Source organism: Hemitrygon akajei, chromosome 15 (genome assembly GCF_048418815.1).
Source record: "Hemitrygon akajei chromosome 15, sHemAka1.3, whole genome shotgun sequence".
Taxonomy (NCBI): domain Eukaryota; kingdom Metazoa; phylum Chordata; class Chondrichthyes; order Myliobatiformes; family Dasyatidae; genus Hemitrygon; species Hemitrygon akajei.
In genome coordinates this window covers 87,574,919-87,594,191 of record NC_133138.1, presented here as the reverse complement: position 1 = coordinate 87,594,191, position 19,273 = coordinate 87,574,919, and the positions used below count along the sequence as shown (strand labels likewise).

The 19,273-nt window shown below is 40.7% G+C and overlaps 1 protein-coding gene across 3 annotated transcripts in view; it reads left to right on the top strand.

The window, feature by feature from the left end:
• Positions 1-9,531: 9,531 nt before the first annotated feature.
• The window catches only part of LOC140739522 (serine/threonine-protein phosphatase 2A 55 kDa regulatory subunit B beta isoform), an 846,310-nt gene continuing 836,568 nt past the window's right edge, over positions 9,532-19,273 (top strand). For 2 of the 3 annotated variants that reach the window (XM_073067904.1, XM_073067910.1), the window contains exon 1: positions 9,614-9,779. In XM_073067904.1, coding sequence (XP_072924005.1) covers positions 9,671-9,779 — 109 coding nt within the window. In that variant the 5' untranslated portion in view covers positions 9,614-9,670. Of the gene's footprint in view, positions 9,588-9,613; positions 9,780-19,273 lie in introns of those variants that run through there. The other variant, XM_073067905.1, reaches the window with a different exon arrangement.

Below are 19,273 nucleotides of genomic sequence, written 5' to 3'. Positions count from 1 at the left end.
TCAGGGCTGTGTACTGAGTCCCCTCCTTTACTCCCTGTATACCCATGACTGTATCGATACTCACAGCTCCAATCTCCTAATTAAATTTGCTGATGTCACTACATTGATTGGCCTTACTTCAAACAATAACAAGGTGGCCTACAGGGAAGAAGTCATCTCTCTGACACAGCGGTGTCAAGAACAGAACCTCTCCCTCAACATCGCAAAAACAAAGGAGCTGGTTGAGGATTACAGGAGGAGTGGAGACGGGTGAGGGTAAACAGCTTCAAGTTTCTCGGGATCCACATCAGCGAGGACCTCACGTCACGTGGTCTGTACATACCAGCTGTGTGGTGAAAAAGGCACAACAGTTCCTCGTTCACCTCAGACGGCTGGGGAAGTTTGTATGGGCTCCCAAGTCCTAAGAACTTTCTACAAGGGCATAATTAAGAGCATCCTGACTGGCTGCATCACTGCCTGGTATGGGAACTGTACCTTCCTTAATCACAGGACACTGCAGAGAGTGGTGCGGACAGCCCAGTGCATCTGTAGATGTGATCTTCCCATGATTCAGGACATTTACAAGTACAAGTGTGTAAAAAGGGTCCATAGGTTCATTGGGGACCCAAGCCATCCCAACCACAATCTATTTCAGCTGCTACCATTTGGGAAACAGTACTGCAGCATAAAAGCCAGGACCAACAGTCTCTGGGACAGCTTCTTCCACCAGACCATCAGACTGATGAACTCACACTGACTTGAGTGTACTTTATATTACATTAACTGTTCTATTATTTATAAATTATTATACATTACTATGATTGCACATTGCACATTTAAATGGAGATGTAATGTAAAGATTTCTACTCCTCATGTATGTGAAGGATGTAAGAAATAAAGTCAATTCAATGAACACAAGAGATACACAAGTAACTGTAGATGCTAGAATCTAGAGCAGCACACAAAATTCCATGGCTCAGGCAATATCTATGTAGGGAAATGGACAGTTGATATTTTGAGTTGAGACCCTTCATCTGGGGCAGTTCAGGGTCTCAACCCAAAATGTTGACTATTCATTTACCTCCGTTGATGTCTGACCTGCTGAGTACCTCCAACTTTTTGTGTAATACATTATGAGCATTACCATCACCGTTGTTGTGAATTAAGATCAACAGTTAAAACCAAAGCAACAAATGAGCATCCCTTGAGTGACCTTCCAACATATAACCATTCTAAATATAATAAACTACCAAGTCCAGTTTGTTGGTTATTGTTTAAAAGAAATAAAATAATACACATCAATGTCTTATTTCTAGTATACTATACGACAGCATGTAATAATATCAATCTTTTTGTTACTAAAGTTGTTTGAAATGGTCAATCAAAACATACAGAGCAAGCCTATAGCGGGTAATGAAGGATTTTCTTGCTGGAGCTTTTGCATATGTGATTTGCTCGCTGAAACACACTTTAAAGAGTCAAGTTTCCAAATATCACTCCACTTTTTCCCACTTGCAAATTCTCCAGCAACTTTGGCATCATGGCAATACAGCAGGTAACACCAATTTCTGTTTTGTACATAAATATTTCTTGAACTGCACATTCCTGACCTGATGAGCTTTTGGTATAGCAGTTTCTACTGTTTCATTAAACCATTCCACTTGAAATGAACTAGCAGTTCTTTTGCACTTCATGTCCTTTGCTTCTTTGGAATTCGACATAGTGAATCAATAATTTATTCAATTAAAACAGTCTAAATAAGCCAGTTCTAAAATTTGCAAACAAGTCATCACAAACTCCACAGTGTTAACACCATACACATCAGGAACTGGAAAAGGAAATGTGATTGTGTGTAATCATGAAATATATTTAACATGCCGGTGAGGTAGAGGGTGACAACATTTTGTGCGTAGTTTAATTCTTTTGTGTGCTGGTAACAGAAGGTGTGTGTGCATGCACGTGTACATACTATAGAGGGAACATTTCCACTATGATATAGCTCTTAATTACTTTGAAGAACAAAGAATATTCACATGATTCAAATAGCATTTTTCCAAAAAGATGTATACGCCAAACTTGTCCTCTATGCCCAAGTGATTCAAGTGCACATTTAGACCCATATTAACTGATGTTAGGGCTCAGCTCATTCTCTCCACCAGAGCATTCCAGATGCTCACTATTTTCTGGATGAATAAAAGATTCCCCTTTAATCTAAATCTATGTCCTCTAGCTTTATTGACTGCATTGACTGAACCATTAAGGATTATGACAGCAACAACTTGCACTTGTGTCTCCTGGCACTCCTTGGAGTGTGAGTTATTACACAATTTTGGCACAATCCACCTAAACGTCTAGGTAGCTTTAAGAAGTAGATCTAAGAATGAATTAGAAATGGTATCACCATATGGAAAGAACTTGAATAGCAAGGATGATATAGACCTAATGTTGGCATGTGGGATTAGTATAGATGACCAAACAGGTTGACATGAACATGGAAGATTGAAATGCTCATTTCTGTGCTTACAACTCTATGCCTAAATGAATGGACAAATGTAATCATGCTTTGCTGATTGGATCAGCCTAATCAAAATACCATCTCTACTCCTATTTCAAAATTGAATAAACTCTGTTCTGATTAATATTACCAAGCCCACTGAGATCAGAATCTCAAAAATTCTGTTCAGTATTTGCATTCTTATTCCAGAAAAGAATTGTTCCAGTAATATTCCTGAGGATACCTATTTTCACCCTATAAGAAAAGGGAGTGGTAAAATTATTGGATTGGGATGAACTAATGATCCAGAGCACAAATCACAAAAAAGCATTGTTAAACTAAACTTCAGCATATTAACTCAATATATAATTAATAAGAACTGCATAATGTAGATTTGCAGATGGATAAACATTATTGAATTTTTCTCAATTCATTTTGGAAAGTAATGGATACTTAAGCAGACTGCCTTATGATAATTTTGTAGAAAATGACCTTATTTTGAATTTCACATAGCTATTTGTCCTCACTTCACTTCAGCTTCATATAAACGCTTAGTGTTATTTACTCAAGAGGTGCAAATCTTCAGATCAGTAAGTGTTATATTTCATGGTTTTGAAGGCAAAAATAATCCATGATCATCATTATGAGAACAAGGTATTACAGGAGATTGCAAACACGAGGAAATCTGCAGATGCTGGAAATTCAAGCAACACACACAAAATGCTGGTGGAACGCAGCAGGCCAGGCAGCATCTATAGGGAGAAGCACTGTCGATGTTTCGGGCCGAGACCCTTTGTCAGGACTAACTGAAAGGAAAGATAGCAAGAGATTTGAAAGTAGGAGGGGGAGGGGAAAATGCGAAATGATAGGAGAAGACCGGAGGGGATGGGGTGAAGCTAAGAGCCGGAAAGGTGATTGGCAAATGGGATACAGAGCTGGAGAAGGGAAAGGATCATGGGACGGGAGGCCTAGGGAGAAAGAAAGGGGGAGGGAGCACCAGAGGGAGATGGAGAACAGGCAGAGTTGCTAACCCTATCCACTTCTGATAGTCTGATGAGCACTGGCTCATGGACCTCTGATTTCCTTCTTCTGTAGTCTATAATCAGCTCCTTGGTCTTGCTGGCATTGAGTGAGAGATTGTTGCTATGACACCACTCAGCCAGATTCTCAGCCTCCTTCCTGTAAGCTGATTCATCACCACCTTTGATTTGGCTAATGATTGTAGTGTTGTCAGCGAACTTGAATATGGCATTTGAGTTGTGCTAAGATATACAATCATAAGGGAAAGGCAAGTACAGCAGGGGACTAAGCACTCAACTGTGTGATGCACCTGTGCTAATAGAGATAGGAACATATAAACATAGCACAATACAGGCCCTTCGGCCCACGAAGTTGTGCCGAACATGTCCCTGCCTTAGAAATTACTAAGGTTACCCATAGCCCTCTATTTTTCTAAGCTCCATGTACCTATCCAAAAGTCTGTTAAAAGACCCTATTGTATCCACCTCCCCCACTGTTGCAGGCAGCCCATTCCACGCACTCACTGGGTAAAAAACTTACCCTTGACATCTCCTCAGTACCTACTCTCCAGCACCTTAAACCTGTGGCCTCATTTTTTTTTGGGGGGGGGGAGAGAGAGAGAGAGAGAGAGAGAGAGACATTTGTTCATTAGCATAGCTAACGTTATTTAACCTAGCTGGCTAGCTGCTAAGGAACTACTCTTTTGATGTCCTACATGATGAGGCCAAACTCCCCGTAGACTCCCCATGATCTTAGGCTTCCGAACACGATCGAGATTCTTAGACCAAACCCTTTGTATGTCGAATAGTGGCCAGTCATGGAACCCTGAGAACGGGTCCTATTCCCGCAAAGAACCGAAGCCTGTGTGTAACTGCAGGTCAGGGTCTTTTAAAGAACCCTGAAAGGGAAAAATAAAGATATTAAAGGTAGAAATAGAGCTGTTTCCAAAGATGCAAGTAAAGGAGTCGCCATTAGGTGACATCATTACGTCTAAGCTCCTATTTTGATAATAAATTTACTCTGCACTTTGTATGATAACAGTTTAGATCAGATTGCCACTGTCAATATTTTTGTAACTATTTTTACAATGTATATATTGCTGCCAAAATCTGAATCTTGAAATAAAATAAATGGCTTTGGAATATCGTCAAAGAGTTACCTAAACTAATTCCCTCATCTATTGAGATCTTAGGGACTTCTCAAGAAGCTTCCTTTCTGACTTTATCTGTCACTGGCTGTGAGTAATCTAAGGTTTTCAACGTTAAAAAAAATTGCAAAATCTCTTCATTGCTTTGTAGATAATGAAACACTAACCCAAAACATAAACACCCAAATCCAGTAATCTCAGTTGAGATGTTGGGATGTTGGGAGAGTTTCACACTATTTTCAGTACCCTAAGGCTAAGAAGGAAGAAAGTAAATCAGTCAGGATCTTGTTTCTGATCACCAAACAATGACAACTGCTGGAAAATACATGTCTCTAGATGTATGAGGAAAGATAGGGTAGATTGATTGTGGTGGGTTGTATGATTGGATTGAATGAAGTACTCTACCTTGCATAGAGAGCTTCTGATACAATCATAAACACAAGGGATACTGCAGATTCTGGAAATTCAAAGCAATACATACAAACTGCCAAAGGAACTTTACATCTTTGGAAAGGAATAAAGAGTCAATATTTTGGGCTGAGACCCTTCATCTGGACTGGTCCTGATTAAGGTCTCAGCATGTTCTTTCTGTGATCATGAGTTTCTTCTGGGTGCTCTGATTTCATTCCTAAATGACTGTAAATTGACCCTAGTAGATAGGTGAATTGGTGGAATATTGGGGGTATTGGTATATTGTGGGGGCAAATCTACAATTCTATAACTATGAAAAGCTGGTAAGAGTCATACATTATCAGAAGATCTGACATAGACTGGGGGACTACTTTGCCGAGCATCTATGCTCTGTCTGCCAGAACAAGAGGGATCTCCCAGAGGCCACCCATTTTAATTCCACTTCCCTTTCCCATTCCGATATGTCCATCCATGGCCTCCTCCACTGTCGTGTTCAGGCCACACTTATTGGAAGAACAACACCTTATATTCTGTTTGGATAGCCTCCAACCTGATGGGATGAACATCGATTTCTCGAACTTCCAGTAATGCCACCTCCCCTTCACCATTTCCCATCCCCTTTTCCTCCTCTCATGTTATCTCCTTGCTCACCCATCACCTCCCTCTGGTGCTCCTCACCTACTTCCCTTTTTTTCTTCCATGGCCTTATGTCTCTTTCACCAATCAACTTCCTAGCTCTTTGCTTCATCCCTCCCCCTCCAAGGTTTACCTATTACCCGGTGTTTCTCTCCCCCCTCTCCCCACCTTTTAAATTTACTCCTCAGTGTTTTTTCTCCAATCCTGTTGAAGAGTTATGGCCCAAAACGTCAATTGTGCTTTTTTCCATAGATGCTGCCTGGCCTGCTGAGTTCTTCCAGCATTTCGAGTGTGTTGTTCGGATTTCTTGCACCTGCAGATTTTCTCTTGGTTGTGAGGAACCATACACCACACAGTTTGGAGTCTCATCTTGCCCAGACATCTGTGAGATCCACCTGATGAACACTTAAGAGACATGCAGGAATTCTGTGTTTCCCTCAACAAACAATCTGTGCTTATCACACCCTGAGAATCACAACTTTCAAACAAGTACCCATCACCACCCCTCCCTGAACATCAGGACATAGCACTAGAATTGGTGCCAAAATGATAAATCATTTGTGGTAGTGGCCTGAAGATGTTCATTCAAGACCCTATAAAGTCACGATTCAATACTTCAGAGTAGTAAATAATGCATATGGCATTGATCAGTGTTCAATATAAAATTTATGACTGTCATATTGCTGTTGTTTAAAACTCTGATTAGATCACATTCTGTAGATGAACAAGGCCTAACCAAAGTATTATACAGCTGCAATATGACTCTGACTTTATATTTAACACCCCAACTGATTTAACAATGCACAAGAATGCAAGAGGCTGCAGAGCATAATGGATACAACCTGGTATATCATGGGCACAGCCTCCCCACCACTGAAAGCATCTACAGGATGTGCTATCACAAGGAGGTGGCATCTATAATCATCAGTCACTACCATCTGGGTCATACCATCTTCTTAACACTACTCTTAAGCAGGAGATCCACAAGCCTGAAGTCCCACACTATCATGTTTTCTCTGAGGAATGACCTGATAGAGTTAGAAACATAGAAAACCTACAGCACAATACAGGCCGATTGGCTACAAAGCTCTGACAAACATGTCCCCACCCTAGAACTACCTAGGTTTACCCATAGCCCTTTTTCTAAGCTCCATGTATCCATCCAGGAGTCTCTTAAAAGACTCTATCGTTTCCGCCTCCACCGCCGCCGCTGGCAGCCCATTCGACGCACTCACTACTCTCTACGTAAAAAACTTACCCCTGACACTTCCTCTGTACCTACTTCCAAGCACCTTAAAACTATGCCCTCTCGTGCTAGCCATTTCAGCCTTGGGAAAAAGCCTCTGACTATCCACATGATCAATGCCTCTCATTTTCTTGTACACCTCTATCAGGTCACCTCTCATCCTCCGTCACTTCAAGGAGAAAAGGCCGAGTTCACTAATTCGATTCTCATAAGGCATGCTCCCCAATCCAGGCAACATCCTTGTAAATCTCCTCTGCACCCTTTCTATGGTTTCCACGTCCTTCCTGTAGTGAGGTGATCGGAATTGAGCACGGTACTCCAAGTGGGGTCTGACCAGGGTCCTATATAGCTGGAACATTACCTCTTGGCTCTTAAACTCAATCCCACAATTGATGAAGGCCAATGCTCCGTATGCCTTCTTAACCAGAGTCAACCTGCATAGCAGCTTTGAGTGTCCTATGGACTCAGACCCCAAGATCCCTCTGATCCTCCACACCGCCAAGAGTCTTGCCATTATATTATATTGCCATCATATTTGACCTACCAAAATGAACTACCTCACACGTTTCTGGGTTGAACTCCACCTGCCACTTCTCCGCCCAGTTTTGCATCCTATCGGTGTCCTGCTGTAACCAGTTTTGCATCCTATCGGTGTCCAGCAGTGACTCAGCGCCGGGCTCGAGAACGGAGGTTCCCAAGTTTGATCCAGTGACAGACTACTCCCGAGCATCTGTGCCGGGTTGATGGTCGAGCTTGCAACTCAACCTCATTTTAAAAAAAACACTGCCACCTGCAGTTTAAATTCCCATGCAGAATATTGTGGAGGATCAAATACCCAAACCTCTGATAGCCCTCCACATTATCCACAACAGGTATATAAAATTATGAGTGCCAAAGATAAATTAGTTAGCCATAGCTTTTTTCTCAGCCTGAAAATGTCAAATACTAAAGGGCAAAGCTTTAAGGCAAGAGCGGAAAAGATTTATGTGGCAGGCTTTTTGTATAGAGAGCGCCTGGAGTGCCCTACCAAATGGTGCAACTAGATATGATAGCGATATTTAAGAGGCTTTTAGACAGACTCACAAACAGGCAGGAAATTGGGAGATATAGACCAAAGAAGATGGCTGGGATCTTGGATAAACGTTTTTCCACTGTGTTCACTGGCATTAGCGGAGGAGCAGTAGTGGGAATTCTGAAGGTCAGGATCCTTCAACATTAGTATAGACAGAGTTTGATAGAGGACTCAGTGTGACTTTGTACATGTGAAGTTGTGTTTGCTGAATCTTTTAGAGGTTATTTTTTGAAGTGGTAGCCTAAAAGATAAATGAAGGTAGAGTAGTGGATATTTTTTTTTAAAAACTTTAGCAAGGCCTTTGACCAGCTCCCACATGGCAAGCTGATCTAGTAGGTTAGATGGTATGGAATTTACAAAGTTAGTTAGCTAGATTCAAAATTAGCTCAGAGGGTGGTAGATGGAGAATGTTTCTCATAATGGAGGCCTGTGTCTTGCAGTGTGGCACAGGGCTTGATGCTGGGAACATGTTATCATCTATAGTCTATAAATGATTTCATGTGAATGTACAGTGCTTAATCAGCAAGTTTACAGGTGACATGGAGGTGCTGTTGATAATGAAGAAGGTTATCATAGGTTATATGGATCTTGATTAGGGTAGTGGGTCAAGGAGTGGCAAATAGATTTCAATATAGATAAATGTGAGATGATGCAGTTTGGAAAGTCAACCCAGTACAGGACTTATAATATGAAGGGTAGGATTTTAGGGAGTGTAATGGAACAAAGGTGCCTCGGAGATCGAGTTCATTGGAAGTGGTGTCAGATGTTGATAGGGTGGTGAAAAAGTTCATTAACCTTCACAGTCAGGCAATGAGTAAAGCTTGGACATTATGATGCAGTTGTGCAAATTGTTTCTGAGGTCACACACAAAACTATGTACATGTCTGTGAAGGTTCTCCATCATCCAGGTAATTGAATATCAAGCAGTAGTGACTCAAGGCAACTGAACTTGCTGTGTTGTCTAGAAGACGTTTTGCCACTCATCCAAGTCGTGGACTGAAGAAGAGGAACTCAGCTGGTCTGGCAGCATCAATGAAGAGGAATAAACAGTTGACTTTTTGGACTGAGACCTTCAATGTTTCAGTTCTGGGGCCTTTCATTAAAACCTATTGAAAATTTTTTTTGTTTTCAGGCTACATACGTATTTTGCAGGCTTCCTATCTGTACCTTCTCTTTGCATAATCAGAATATAAAAATCCGTGCCTTTGTCACAATGTTTATGAGGTTTAATCCCATAGCATTTGGACCCAGCAGAAATGGTGAAGGAGCATTCACTGCCACCATCCTTGCCTTACCGCTGTCGCACCTGGTGAAGCTTTCATGGCCAGTGACCCCTGACATAAAACATTAAGAGGGAGGCAGCAACTTTTGCTATCAATCAATAACAGCCAACATTAACCGTTTAATAATCTTCAGCCAACAGTGCCAACCACACGCCCAATTCACTGGAGAACAATCGCTTCCGTTGCTAAGGAAGAAGAGGTACTTCCGGTGCGCTGCGATTGGAGGATGGGCGCGCGGGGGCGGGTGATTGACAGGTTCGCCGGCGGCAGCTGTACGGTGTGTTGGAGAATGATGCCGGGTAGGGTATCAGCATCGGTGCCTCTCTCTCGGAACCTCGCGCTGTCGCTGGCTGAGGGCACAGTTCGTTTTGCTCGTGCGTTAATGTTTGGTGTTTTTCCTTTCTACAATGCAGGGTTTGGAGGCAATGCAAACGAAATGCAGTGGTGTTTCTCTCAGGTTAAGGGAACTATTGACGAGGATGTATCAGAAGGTAAGCCTGCTTTTTATTTTTCCATAAAATAAATGTAAAATGTCACGTAATAAGACAACTTCATCTTCCTTCCCGCTTGTGTGAGTTGATCAGGAGAACGTTTGCGTGAGTTGGTCTGCTCCATACCGTGAAGAGCTGTTAATATTTTGAATGGCAGCATTACATACGAACTATAAATTCCGTCCCCTTCCTCCCACACCAAACCCCTCCCAAACTGGTTAGCAAAATAACGGAGCTCTTGTTTTTTGCGTGTAAATGTTGCAGTTGTTGTAGTAATGAGTAATCGTTGCTGCCACTCCAGCTAAATGATTGTTTACGAATGTTATTGACTGTATTAAACAACAGTATTTTGTTCTAAACAGTAATAGTGAACATGTGTATCTGTCAACACCAGATTCAGTTGACAACGTCATTTTAATTTGTGCAATGATAAGCTGTCAGAACAAGTGGGGAAGATTTTTGCTAACTTCAGGTAGTGTTAACTGTGGAACAGTTGGGGAACAGATTGTGCTTTCAGATAATAAGTTATTTCTTATAAAGCCACAAACTTCGAGTTTGTGTGAGTTCTGACTCCAGAATAATTGCTCAAATCACTTTTCAGACAGTTGTGTGATAACATTCTAACTTTACCCCCAAGATATGCAGATATATAAAGACTGTGGTTTTGATATCAGCAATATCTGTCTTGCAAGAATGATGACAATTGTGTTTATACATCTGTGCATTGAGGAAATTATGTATAAATGATGACTTGCCAGGGATGGTGGTGGAGGCTAAAACATTAGGGATATTTAAGAGCCTCTTGGACAGGCACATGTGTGAAAGAAAAATAGAGGGTTACAGGGTAGTGTGGGGTTTAGTACTTTTTTAAGGAATATATGGGTCGGCACAAAATCGAGGGCTGAAGGGCTGTAGTATTCTGATGTTGATAAGGGGATGTGGTAATCAAGTAAATCAATATGAAGAACTTTTAAAGAAAATTTAACATTGAGAGAGAGAGAAACCTAGACTAGAACAGAGATGATGGGAAAGATAATTTCAGAGTGTTAAGCCAAGACAGATGAAATTTTGGATATATTTAAATTTTATTTCTTTATGTACAAATGAAAAACACTAGTAGTGCTATTACTTATTGCCCTGGAGTCAGCACAGCAGATAAAAAAGAGAAACATTAGGATCTGGGGTTGGACCTGTAAGGAAATATACCACCCACTCCTGAAGGTTGTGGGGGATTCAGATGACAGTTTCATGGCTTTATGCTCACCAGTACTGTGACTGGCTGTTTTCTCCATTGTTGCCTTGGTGGGAATTGAATTATAATTAATGATAGTTAATTATAATTAATAATAGTTAATTAATTATATATTAATTAACTATAATTAATCACTGAATCAATGGTCTAACACTGCCCATGGCTTCCCTACTAAGGAACAGAAAGAGGTTGGCAGTGCAAGGATCCAAAAAAAAAAGAGCTCCAAAGTAATGTGGGTTTGTAAGCGACTTAGGAATGAAGGCAGCTAGGATGAGGAAAGAACAGAAAAAGGTTCCACTGGAATGAAGTCAGGCTGAAGAAAATGCAAGTTGACAGAGAACTGTGAGTAGGAATTCAAATTCAAACAGCTTTGGAAAGCATTTGGGAACACATCTTCTATGTGTGTTCTCAACTTGATTAATAATTGCTGCAGGGTGTCCACACCCCTTTCTTACGTTGGTTAGAGTATATTTTGGGATCTGAGCTAGCACTCACATATAACATAAGCGGTCCACAGTAAGTAATGACACCAATTGCATCAGTGTAATATTTGACCGTTTCCTTTCATACATTGCATAGCTACATTAACACCAGCAAAATTAGTATTTTGGTTGCTAATGTACAAAAATGTCTCTCAAATTCTCATAAAGGAGACTGCAGTTATGTCTTGTGCAGAAAGTGCTGGAGAAACTCAGCGGGTTAGGCAGCATTTTTGATTGAAATTTGGTCAATGTTTTGAGGATGTCCCTGGCAAAACTATTAAATCTGGATGGTTTTGGTTGGTATTTTGCAATAATAAGTTGAATCAAGTTGACTTGCATTCTTGGATTTGCATTTGTATAGCACCTTTCATAATTTACCCACACGTTTTCGTGGCCATTTGGTAGTGGTGCAGAGAAGCCAGATTGTCTGATTATGTTCTTCAACCTCTCACAAAAATTTCATTGGCCAGGTATTTTTAGTAATTGATGAAGGTATAAATATTGGCTAGGGATACAGGAGTCAACTCCCTGCAAGGATCCTTACATCTATCAAAGCCATGACACAAAGAGGGCTTTGGTTCAAAATGATAATATGGCATTCTGTTTTCTGCACTGGACCATCTTTAGAAATGTTCTACTCAAATCTAGGGATTAGAACTGAATATTATGGAAATAAAAATTGTTTAAAGGTAATCAAACTTGACTGTGCTTTCCTGATGGGTGCTCCTGTTTCATAGCCTTTGGTATTGTTTTATTAGCAGTCACTGTATTTGACAGAGGGTGTATAATTAATGTTGACACCTACTGCTTTTTCAACTCGTGGTAAAGCAGTTTTTTTAACCAGGGAATAATGTGAAATTGAAGAGTGGGTTGGCATAGGAGGAAGCCTGATTATGGATTCAGTTAGTTGTGTCATTCCAACATTGGCACTGTGAGTGCTTGCCCCCAACCCAGCCAACCAGTTTCTTTAACACTGGAATTTTGGAAGAAATTTTTGAAGCACAGAGAGAAGAAGAATGAATCTGATTTGTAAACTAAAATTAATGCTTCTTGGCTTGTATAGTACAATGTTTTGAGTATTTATGAGAGTGGTTTTTAACATGGGCCATGCTGGATTTCATAGAGGCCACAGGAGTTTCTGAATGGGCCATGATAAGTTTACTGTTTTAATGAAGTATTGCTATAATATATAAATAAAAAATAAATGAATATATGTAATTTGATTGGAACCCTGAATGAAACGAATTGGAAAATATGCTAGATTATGCAAATGAGGCAGAAAAAAGCGTAGCCTATGCGTGTGAGGGTCAGTCGTTATCTCTGCTTCTGCCTGACCACGCACAAAACACCCTGCAGGGCAGCCCATTTAGCTCTGCTCCACATCCACCTCAAATCACAAACTGCAGACTGGGCAGGGCTGTCTGCAGCAAAGTCAGTTAGTGAGTATGCATCAGGAGGCTGGTTCTGTTTCCCTTTTACTGACCCCTGCATGTTAAAATACATGAAGGCTGCAGTTACTGCAGTGGAGGTCATCTGCCAGAAATGGCCAAACTGCAAAGAGGTGATAACATGTTAACTCTACCGTTACAACCGTTACGTTTCTTTTTGCCATTGCAGCCCTGACAAATCATTACCTAGCACTGCAACATTTAAATCCTTGATTCATTCATTCATCATGTGCCATGTCACATGATGTGGTCTTCATCATGATTTCACAGGTGCCATTGCCACCTTTTGGGCAGTGTCTTCACAAGAGGGTGACCCCAGCTATTATCAGTACTCTTCAGAGATTGTCTGCTTGGCATCAGTGGTCGCATAACCAGGACTTGTTTTATGCATCAGCTGCTCATATGACCATCCACCACTTGCCCCTATGGCTTCATGTAGTCTGATTTGGTGGGGGGGGGGGGGGGGGGGGGTTGCTTGCTGAGCAGGTGCTACACCTTGCCCAAGGGTGACCTGTAGGCCAGTGAAGGGAAGGAGCGCCTTGCACATCCTTTGGTTGAAACGTAACTCCACCCTGCCACCTAGTAACTCCCTGATACTTACCAAATGTTGAAAGGAAGTTCAATTCGCTTTTCTCAGTGACTGCACGCTCTTTATTGCCACATAGAATTGGCATATGTTATAGCAATTTCAAATTTTTTTTGCCTATTTATTTATAAAGTATCCTATTTAGAGCTTTGAGATTGTTTTATTTTACTAATGTACCTGTAATATTATACTTAACATATAATAATACCTATAACTTGCTAAACATAAATATTGACTGTATATTAGAATAATTAGACCAACCAATGGAGACTATGGAGGGTGGGGGCCACAGGTAAATGAAAGTCATAAGTGGTACGTGAGCAGAAAAAGGTTGAGAACCACCGATTTAAAACAGCTGTAATGTTATATTTTTTCTGGCCAGGACTTAAGAACTTTTTAAAAGCTATTATTAATGCTTTTTGAGATAGTGATTTAGATGCATATCATATTTTTTACTGAGTTAAGTATTGTATGTAATTAGTTTTGCTACAACAAGTGTATGGGACATTGAAAAAAAAGTTGAATTTCCCCATGGGGATGAATAAAGTATCTATCTATCTATCTATCTATCTATCTATCTATCTATCTATCTATCTATCTATCTATCTATCTATCTATCTATCTATCTATCTATCTATCTATCTATCTATCTATCTATCTATCTATCTATCTATCTATCTATCTATCTATCTATCTATCTATCTATCTATCTATCTATCTATCTATCTATCCTGCTGAATGAGTTGTTAGAGCTGTACTTTTACTGAGATTGCAATTGTGGATTCTTTCAGACATCAGATTAATGAAAGTTGATGAAACAATGGTTTGGCTTTATATTATAGGTAACATAGTTTCATCTCATGCCTGCAAGATGGCCAACATTAAATTATTTCAGTCTCTGATGGCTTAAACTTGGTTTCCAAGGGCTGGAAAGAAACTTCTGAATTGACCACAGTGCAGAGTGTGTTCAAAGAAACTATATTTTTAAAATTTCATTTTCATCCATGATTAAGGTTATCAGTGAGGTTCTTCATAACTAACAAAATCATAAATAAAAAATAATAAAGAACCCATGAGTTCCTACATGTACTGTAGCTTTGAAATTATATGTATGCTAAAATGAAGTTAACTGATATTCACTGGGGGTGACTATTTCAGGTCAAAGAGTTTTCAGGAGCATGTTACTAAGAATTTTATTGGAATAATTGTTTTCAAGAATACTATTGGAATTGTGAATTGTTATTTTTTGTTCTGTAATACAGTGGTTCCCAACCACTGGGCTGCGGACCAGTACTGCTCCATGGCCCGGTGGTTGGGGACCACCGCTCTAATACATCATTAATTAATGTGATTTTGCTATATGCTCCTTGGTTATGTATTTATGTTGTGAACATACAGGTCCTCCCTGGGTTACAGCCGCATTCTGTTCCTGTGACTGGTCATAGGTTAGAAATGTGGCCATAAATTAGGCCATACAAATGGGTATTTGTAAGCTGAGGAGGACCTGTATAATAAATGCTGAAAGAAGGAAAGATCCATTCTGCATGACATGAGGGGTATGCAAAAGTAAGCAGTGTAGGTGAAAGGTTTTATGCCAATGTAACACGCTTGTGTTGCAACATGAACATAGAAACACAGAAAACCTACAGCACAATACAGGCCCATCAGCCCACAAAGCTGTGCCAAATGTGTCCTTGCCTTAGAACTACCTAAGCTTACCTGTAGCTCTCTGTTTTTCTAAGCTCCATGTATCCATCCAGGCGTCTCTTAAAAGACCCCATTGTTACCACCTCCACTGCTGCCACCAGCAGCCCATTCCATGCACTCACCAATCTCTGCATAAAAAAAAACTTAACCCTGACATCTCCTCTGTACCTACTTCCAAGCACTTTAAAACTATGCCCTGTTGTGCTAGTCATTTCAGCCCTGGGAAGAAGCCTCTGACAATCCACACAATCAATGCCTCTCATTATCTTGTACACATCTATCAGGTCACCATTCATCCTCCGTTGCTCCAAGGAGAAAAGGCTGAGTTCACTCAACCTATTCTCATAAGGCATGCTCCACAATCCAGGCAACATCCTTGTAAATCTCCTCTGTACCCTTTCCATGGTTTCTACGTCCTTCCTGTAGTGAGGTGACGAGAATTGAGTACAGTACTCCAAGTGGGGTCTGACCAGGGTCCTTTATAGCTGGAACATTACCTCTTGGCTCTTAAACTCAATCCCACGATTGACGAAGGCCAATACACTGTACGCCTTATTAACCACAGAATCAACCTGTATAGGAGCTTTGAGTGCCCGATGGACTCGGACCCAAAGATCCCTCTAATCCTCAACACTGCCAAGAAGAGTCTTACCATCAATGCTATATTCTGCCATCATATTTGACCTATCAACACTTATCTGGGTTGATCTCCATCTGCCACTTCTCAGCCCAGTTTTGCATCCTATCAATGTCCCACTGTAACCTCTGATAGCCCTGTACTCTATCCACAACACCCCCAACCTTTGTGTCATCAGCAAATTTACTAACCCATCCCTCCACTTACTCATCCAGGTCATTTATAAAAATCGTAAAGAGTAGGGGTCCCTGAACAGATCCCTGAGGCACATCACTGGTCACCAGCCTCCATGCAGAATATGACCCGTCTACAACCACTCTTTGCCTTCTGTGGGCAAACCAGTTCTGGATCCACAAAGCAATGTCCCCTTGGATCTCATGCCTCTTTACTTTCTCAATAAGCCTTGCATGGGGTAACCTTATCAAATGCCTTGCTGAAATCCATGTACTGCTCTTCCTTCATCAATGTGTTTAGTCACATCCTCAAAAAATTCAATCAGGCTCATAAGGCACGACCTGCCTTTAACAAAACCATGCTGACTATTCCTCATCATATTATGCCTCTCCAAATGTTCATAAATCCTGCCTCTCAGGATCTTCTCTATCAATTTACCAACCACTGAAGTAAGACTCACTTGTCTTTCCTGGGCTATCTCTACTCCCTTTCTTAAATAAGGGAACACCATCTGCAGCCCTCCAAACCTCTGACCTTTCCCGTCCTCATTGAAAATGTAAAGATCATTGATAGAAGCTCAACAATCTCCCCCCTTGGTTCCCACAGTAGCCTGAAGTACATCCCCTCTGGTCCTGGTGATGTATCCAACTTGATGCTTTCCAAAAGCTCTAACACATCCTCTTCCTTAATATCTACATGCTCAAGCTTTTCAGACTGCTGCAAGTCATTCCTACAATCGCCAAGATCCTTTTCTGTAGTAAATACTGAAGCAAAGTATTCATCAAGTACCTCTGCCATCTCGTCCAGTTCCATACACACTTTTCCACTGTCACACTTGATTGGTCCTATTCTCTCACGTCTTATCCTCTTGTTCTTCACATACTTGTAGACTGCCTCGGGGGTTTCCTTAACCCTGTCTGCCAAGACCTTCTCATGGCCCCTTCTGACTCTCCTAATTTCTTTCTTAAGTTCCTTCCTGCTAGCCTTATAATCTTCTAGATCTCTATCATTACCTAGTTTTTTGAACCTTTCATCAGCTCTTCTTTTCTTCTTGACTAGATTTACAACAACCTTTTTACACTACAGTTCTTGTACCCTACTATTCTTTCCCTGTCTTATTGGAACGTATCTACGCAGAACCCCACACAAATATCCCCTGAATATTTACCACATTTCTTCCGTATGTTTCCCCAAGAGCATCTGTTTCCAATTTATGCTTCCAAGTTCCTGCCTGATAGCCTCATATTTCCCCTTACTCCAATTAAATGTTTCCCTAACTTGATTGTTCCTGTCCCTCTCCAATGCTACGGTAAAGAAGATAGAATTGTGATCACTATCTCCAAAGTGCTCTCCCACTGAGAGACCTGACCAGGTTCATTTCCCAATACCAGATCAAGTACAGCCTCTCCTCTTGTAGAGTTATCTACATATTGTGTCAAGAAACCTTCCTGAACACACCTAACAAACTCCACCCCATCTAAACCCCTCATTCTGGGGAGATGCCAATCAATATTTGGAAAATTAAAATCTCCCACCATAACAACCATGTTATTATTACTCCTTTGCAGAATCTGTCTCCCTATCTGCTCCTCGATGAACTTGAAATGTTCAGAATCTTACAAGTAAGATTATATTCAAATCCTATGGAAACGTTAGCTTTAAGACTGTTATTTATCTTCGTGCGATCATGTGGTGAATATTAAATAAACTAAAAAATGAACAGTTCTGAAAATTGAATCTCACAGAGTATCAATCCACCTTAGATGTTTTCTGATATTACTAGGTACATTATAAGATGCTATAATGTGTTAGAATGACTCCTACAGAGACTATTAAAACGTTGGGTGGGCTCGAATATATCGGTAGTTATACACACTGTAAATTTATAACAGATGAAAAATGATGGACCAAAATTAATGTCATCTGCTCCATCCACTTATTCCCACATAATTGTGTTAATGAGAAAGATTAGCCTTATTTGTCACATGTATATCGAAGCATACAGTGACGTGCATCATTTTTGTCGAATCAAATCAGTGAGCAAATGTCGCCATGCTTCTGGTGCCAGAGTAGTAAGACTACAACTCACTAACCCTAACTGAATTTCTTTGGACTGTGGGAGGAAAGTGGAGCACCATGTAGTCGCAGGGATAACACACAAACTTTTTACAGGCAGCAGAGGGAACTGAACCCTGAACAGTGATTGCTGGCGCTGTTAGGCTAACAGCTACATTACTGTGTAGCATCCACCCCAAGACTTTGAAGTCCATTAATCAGCGTGGAACTAGACTTTAAAACCCAGGTCAAATACCATATAGGGCAGGGATTCCCAACCTGGGGTTCATGTACTCCTCTGTTAATGGTTGGGGTCCATGGCAAAAAAAAGTTGGCAACCCCTGGTCTTGGATGATAAATTCTTATCCAGTGAAACTAGGTCATCAAAACTGTTTAAGGAGATTACTCAGTCCCTGAAGTTGCTCTATTTTGAAAATCTCCGGTTTAAAAAATGGATTCAGTCTTGTCTGAAGGTAGCCAGTGATTTGCTTGTGGAACAAAGAGGTAGATAAAGACTCTTCATTGGGGTGGGGTGGGTGGTATAGTAGTGAGGCAGTGGTCACTTTATCAGACAGATATTCAAAGTTATGAGTTCAGATTTCATGTTAACACCAGTGGAAATCAAAATCAGGATTTTTTTGTTTAATTTGTAATTATGATATCAAGGCTTTTAGATTTATTACATTAGAACATAGAAATCTACAGCACATTACAGGCCCTTCGGCCCACAAATTGCTGAGGAACTCCGTAAAATGACCAAGCAAGCCAGCCACTTGTACTATACTGAAAGAACAACACTGGACAAATCATGATGCATTAACCTAGCGCTAAATCCTAAGCACAACAAAGTTGCTTCCAGAACAAACGTTGTCTGTTTATTTGTTTCCATAGATGCTGCCTGACCTGATGAGTTCCTCCAGCATTTTGTGTGTGTTGCTCTGGACTTCCAGCATCTGTAGAATCCCTTGTGTTTATAAAGTTGCTTCCAGTGCATTCAACATTTTCGAGTCCTCAACCATTTGTCGATGGGAGTCCAGCCTGAAAGAGCTATTCCACCAACCAGCCTAACAGCTGTCTGCTGTGGTGGTGCACAAGTTTCCAGGTGTCTCATTACAGTCCTTGGATATGTCCTGAGAGCATAGTTCAGCTATTT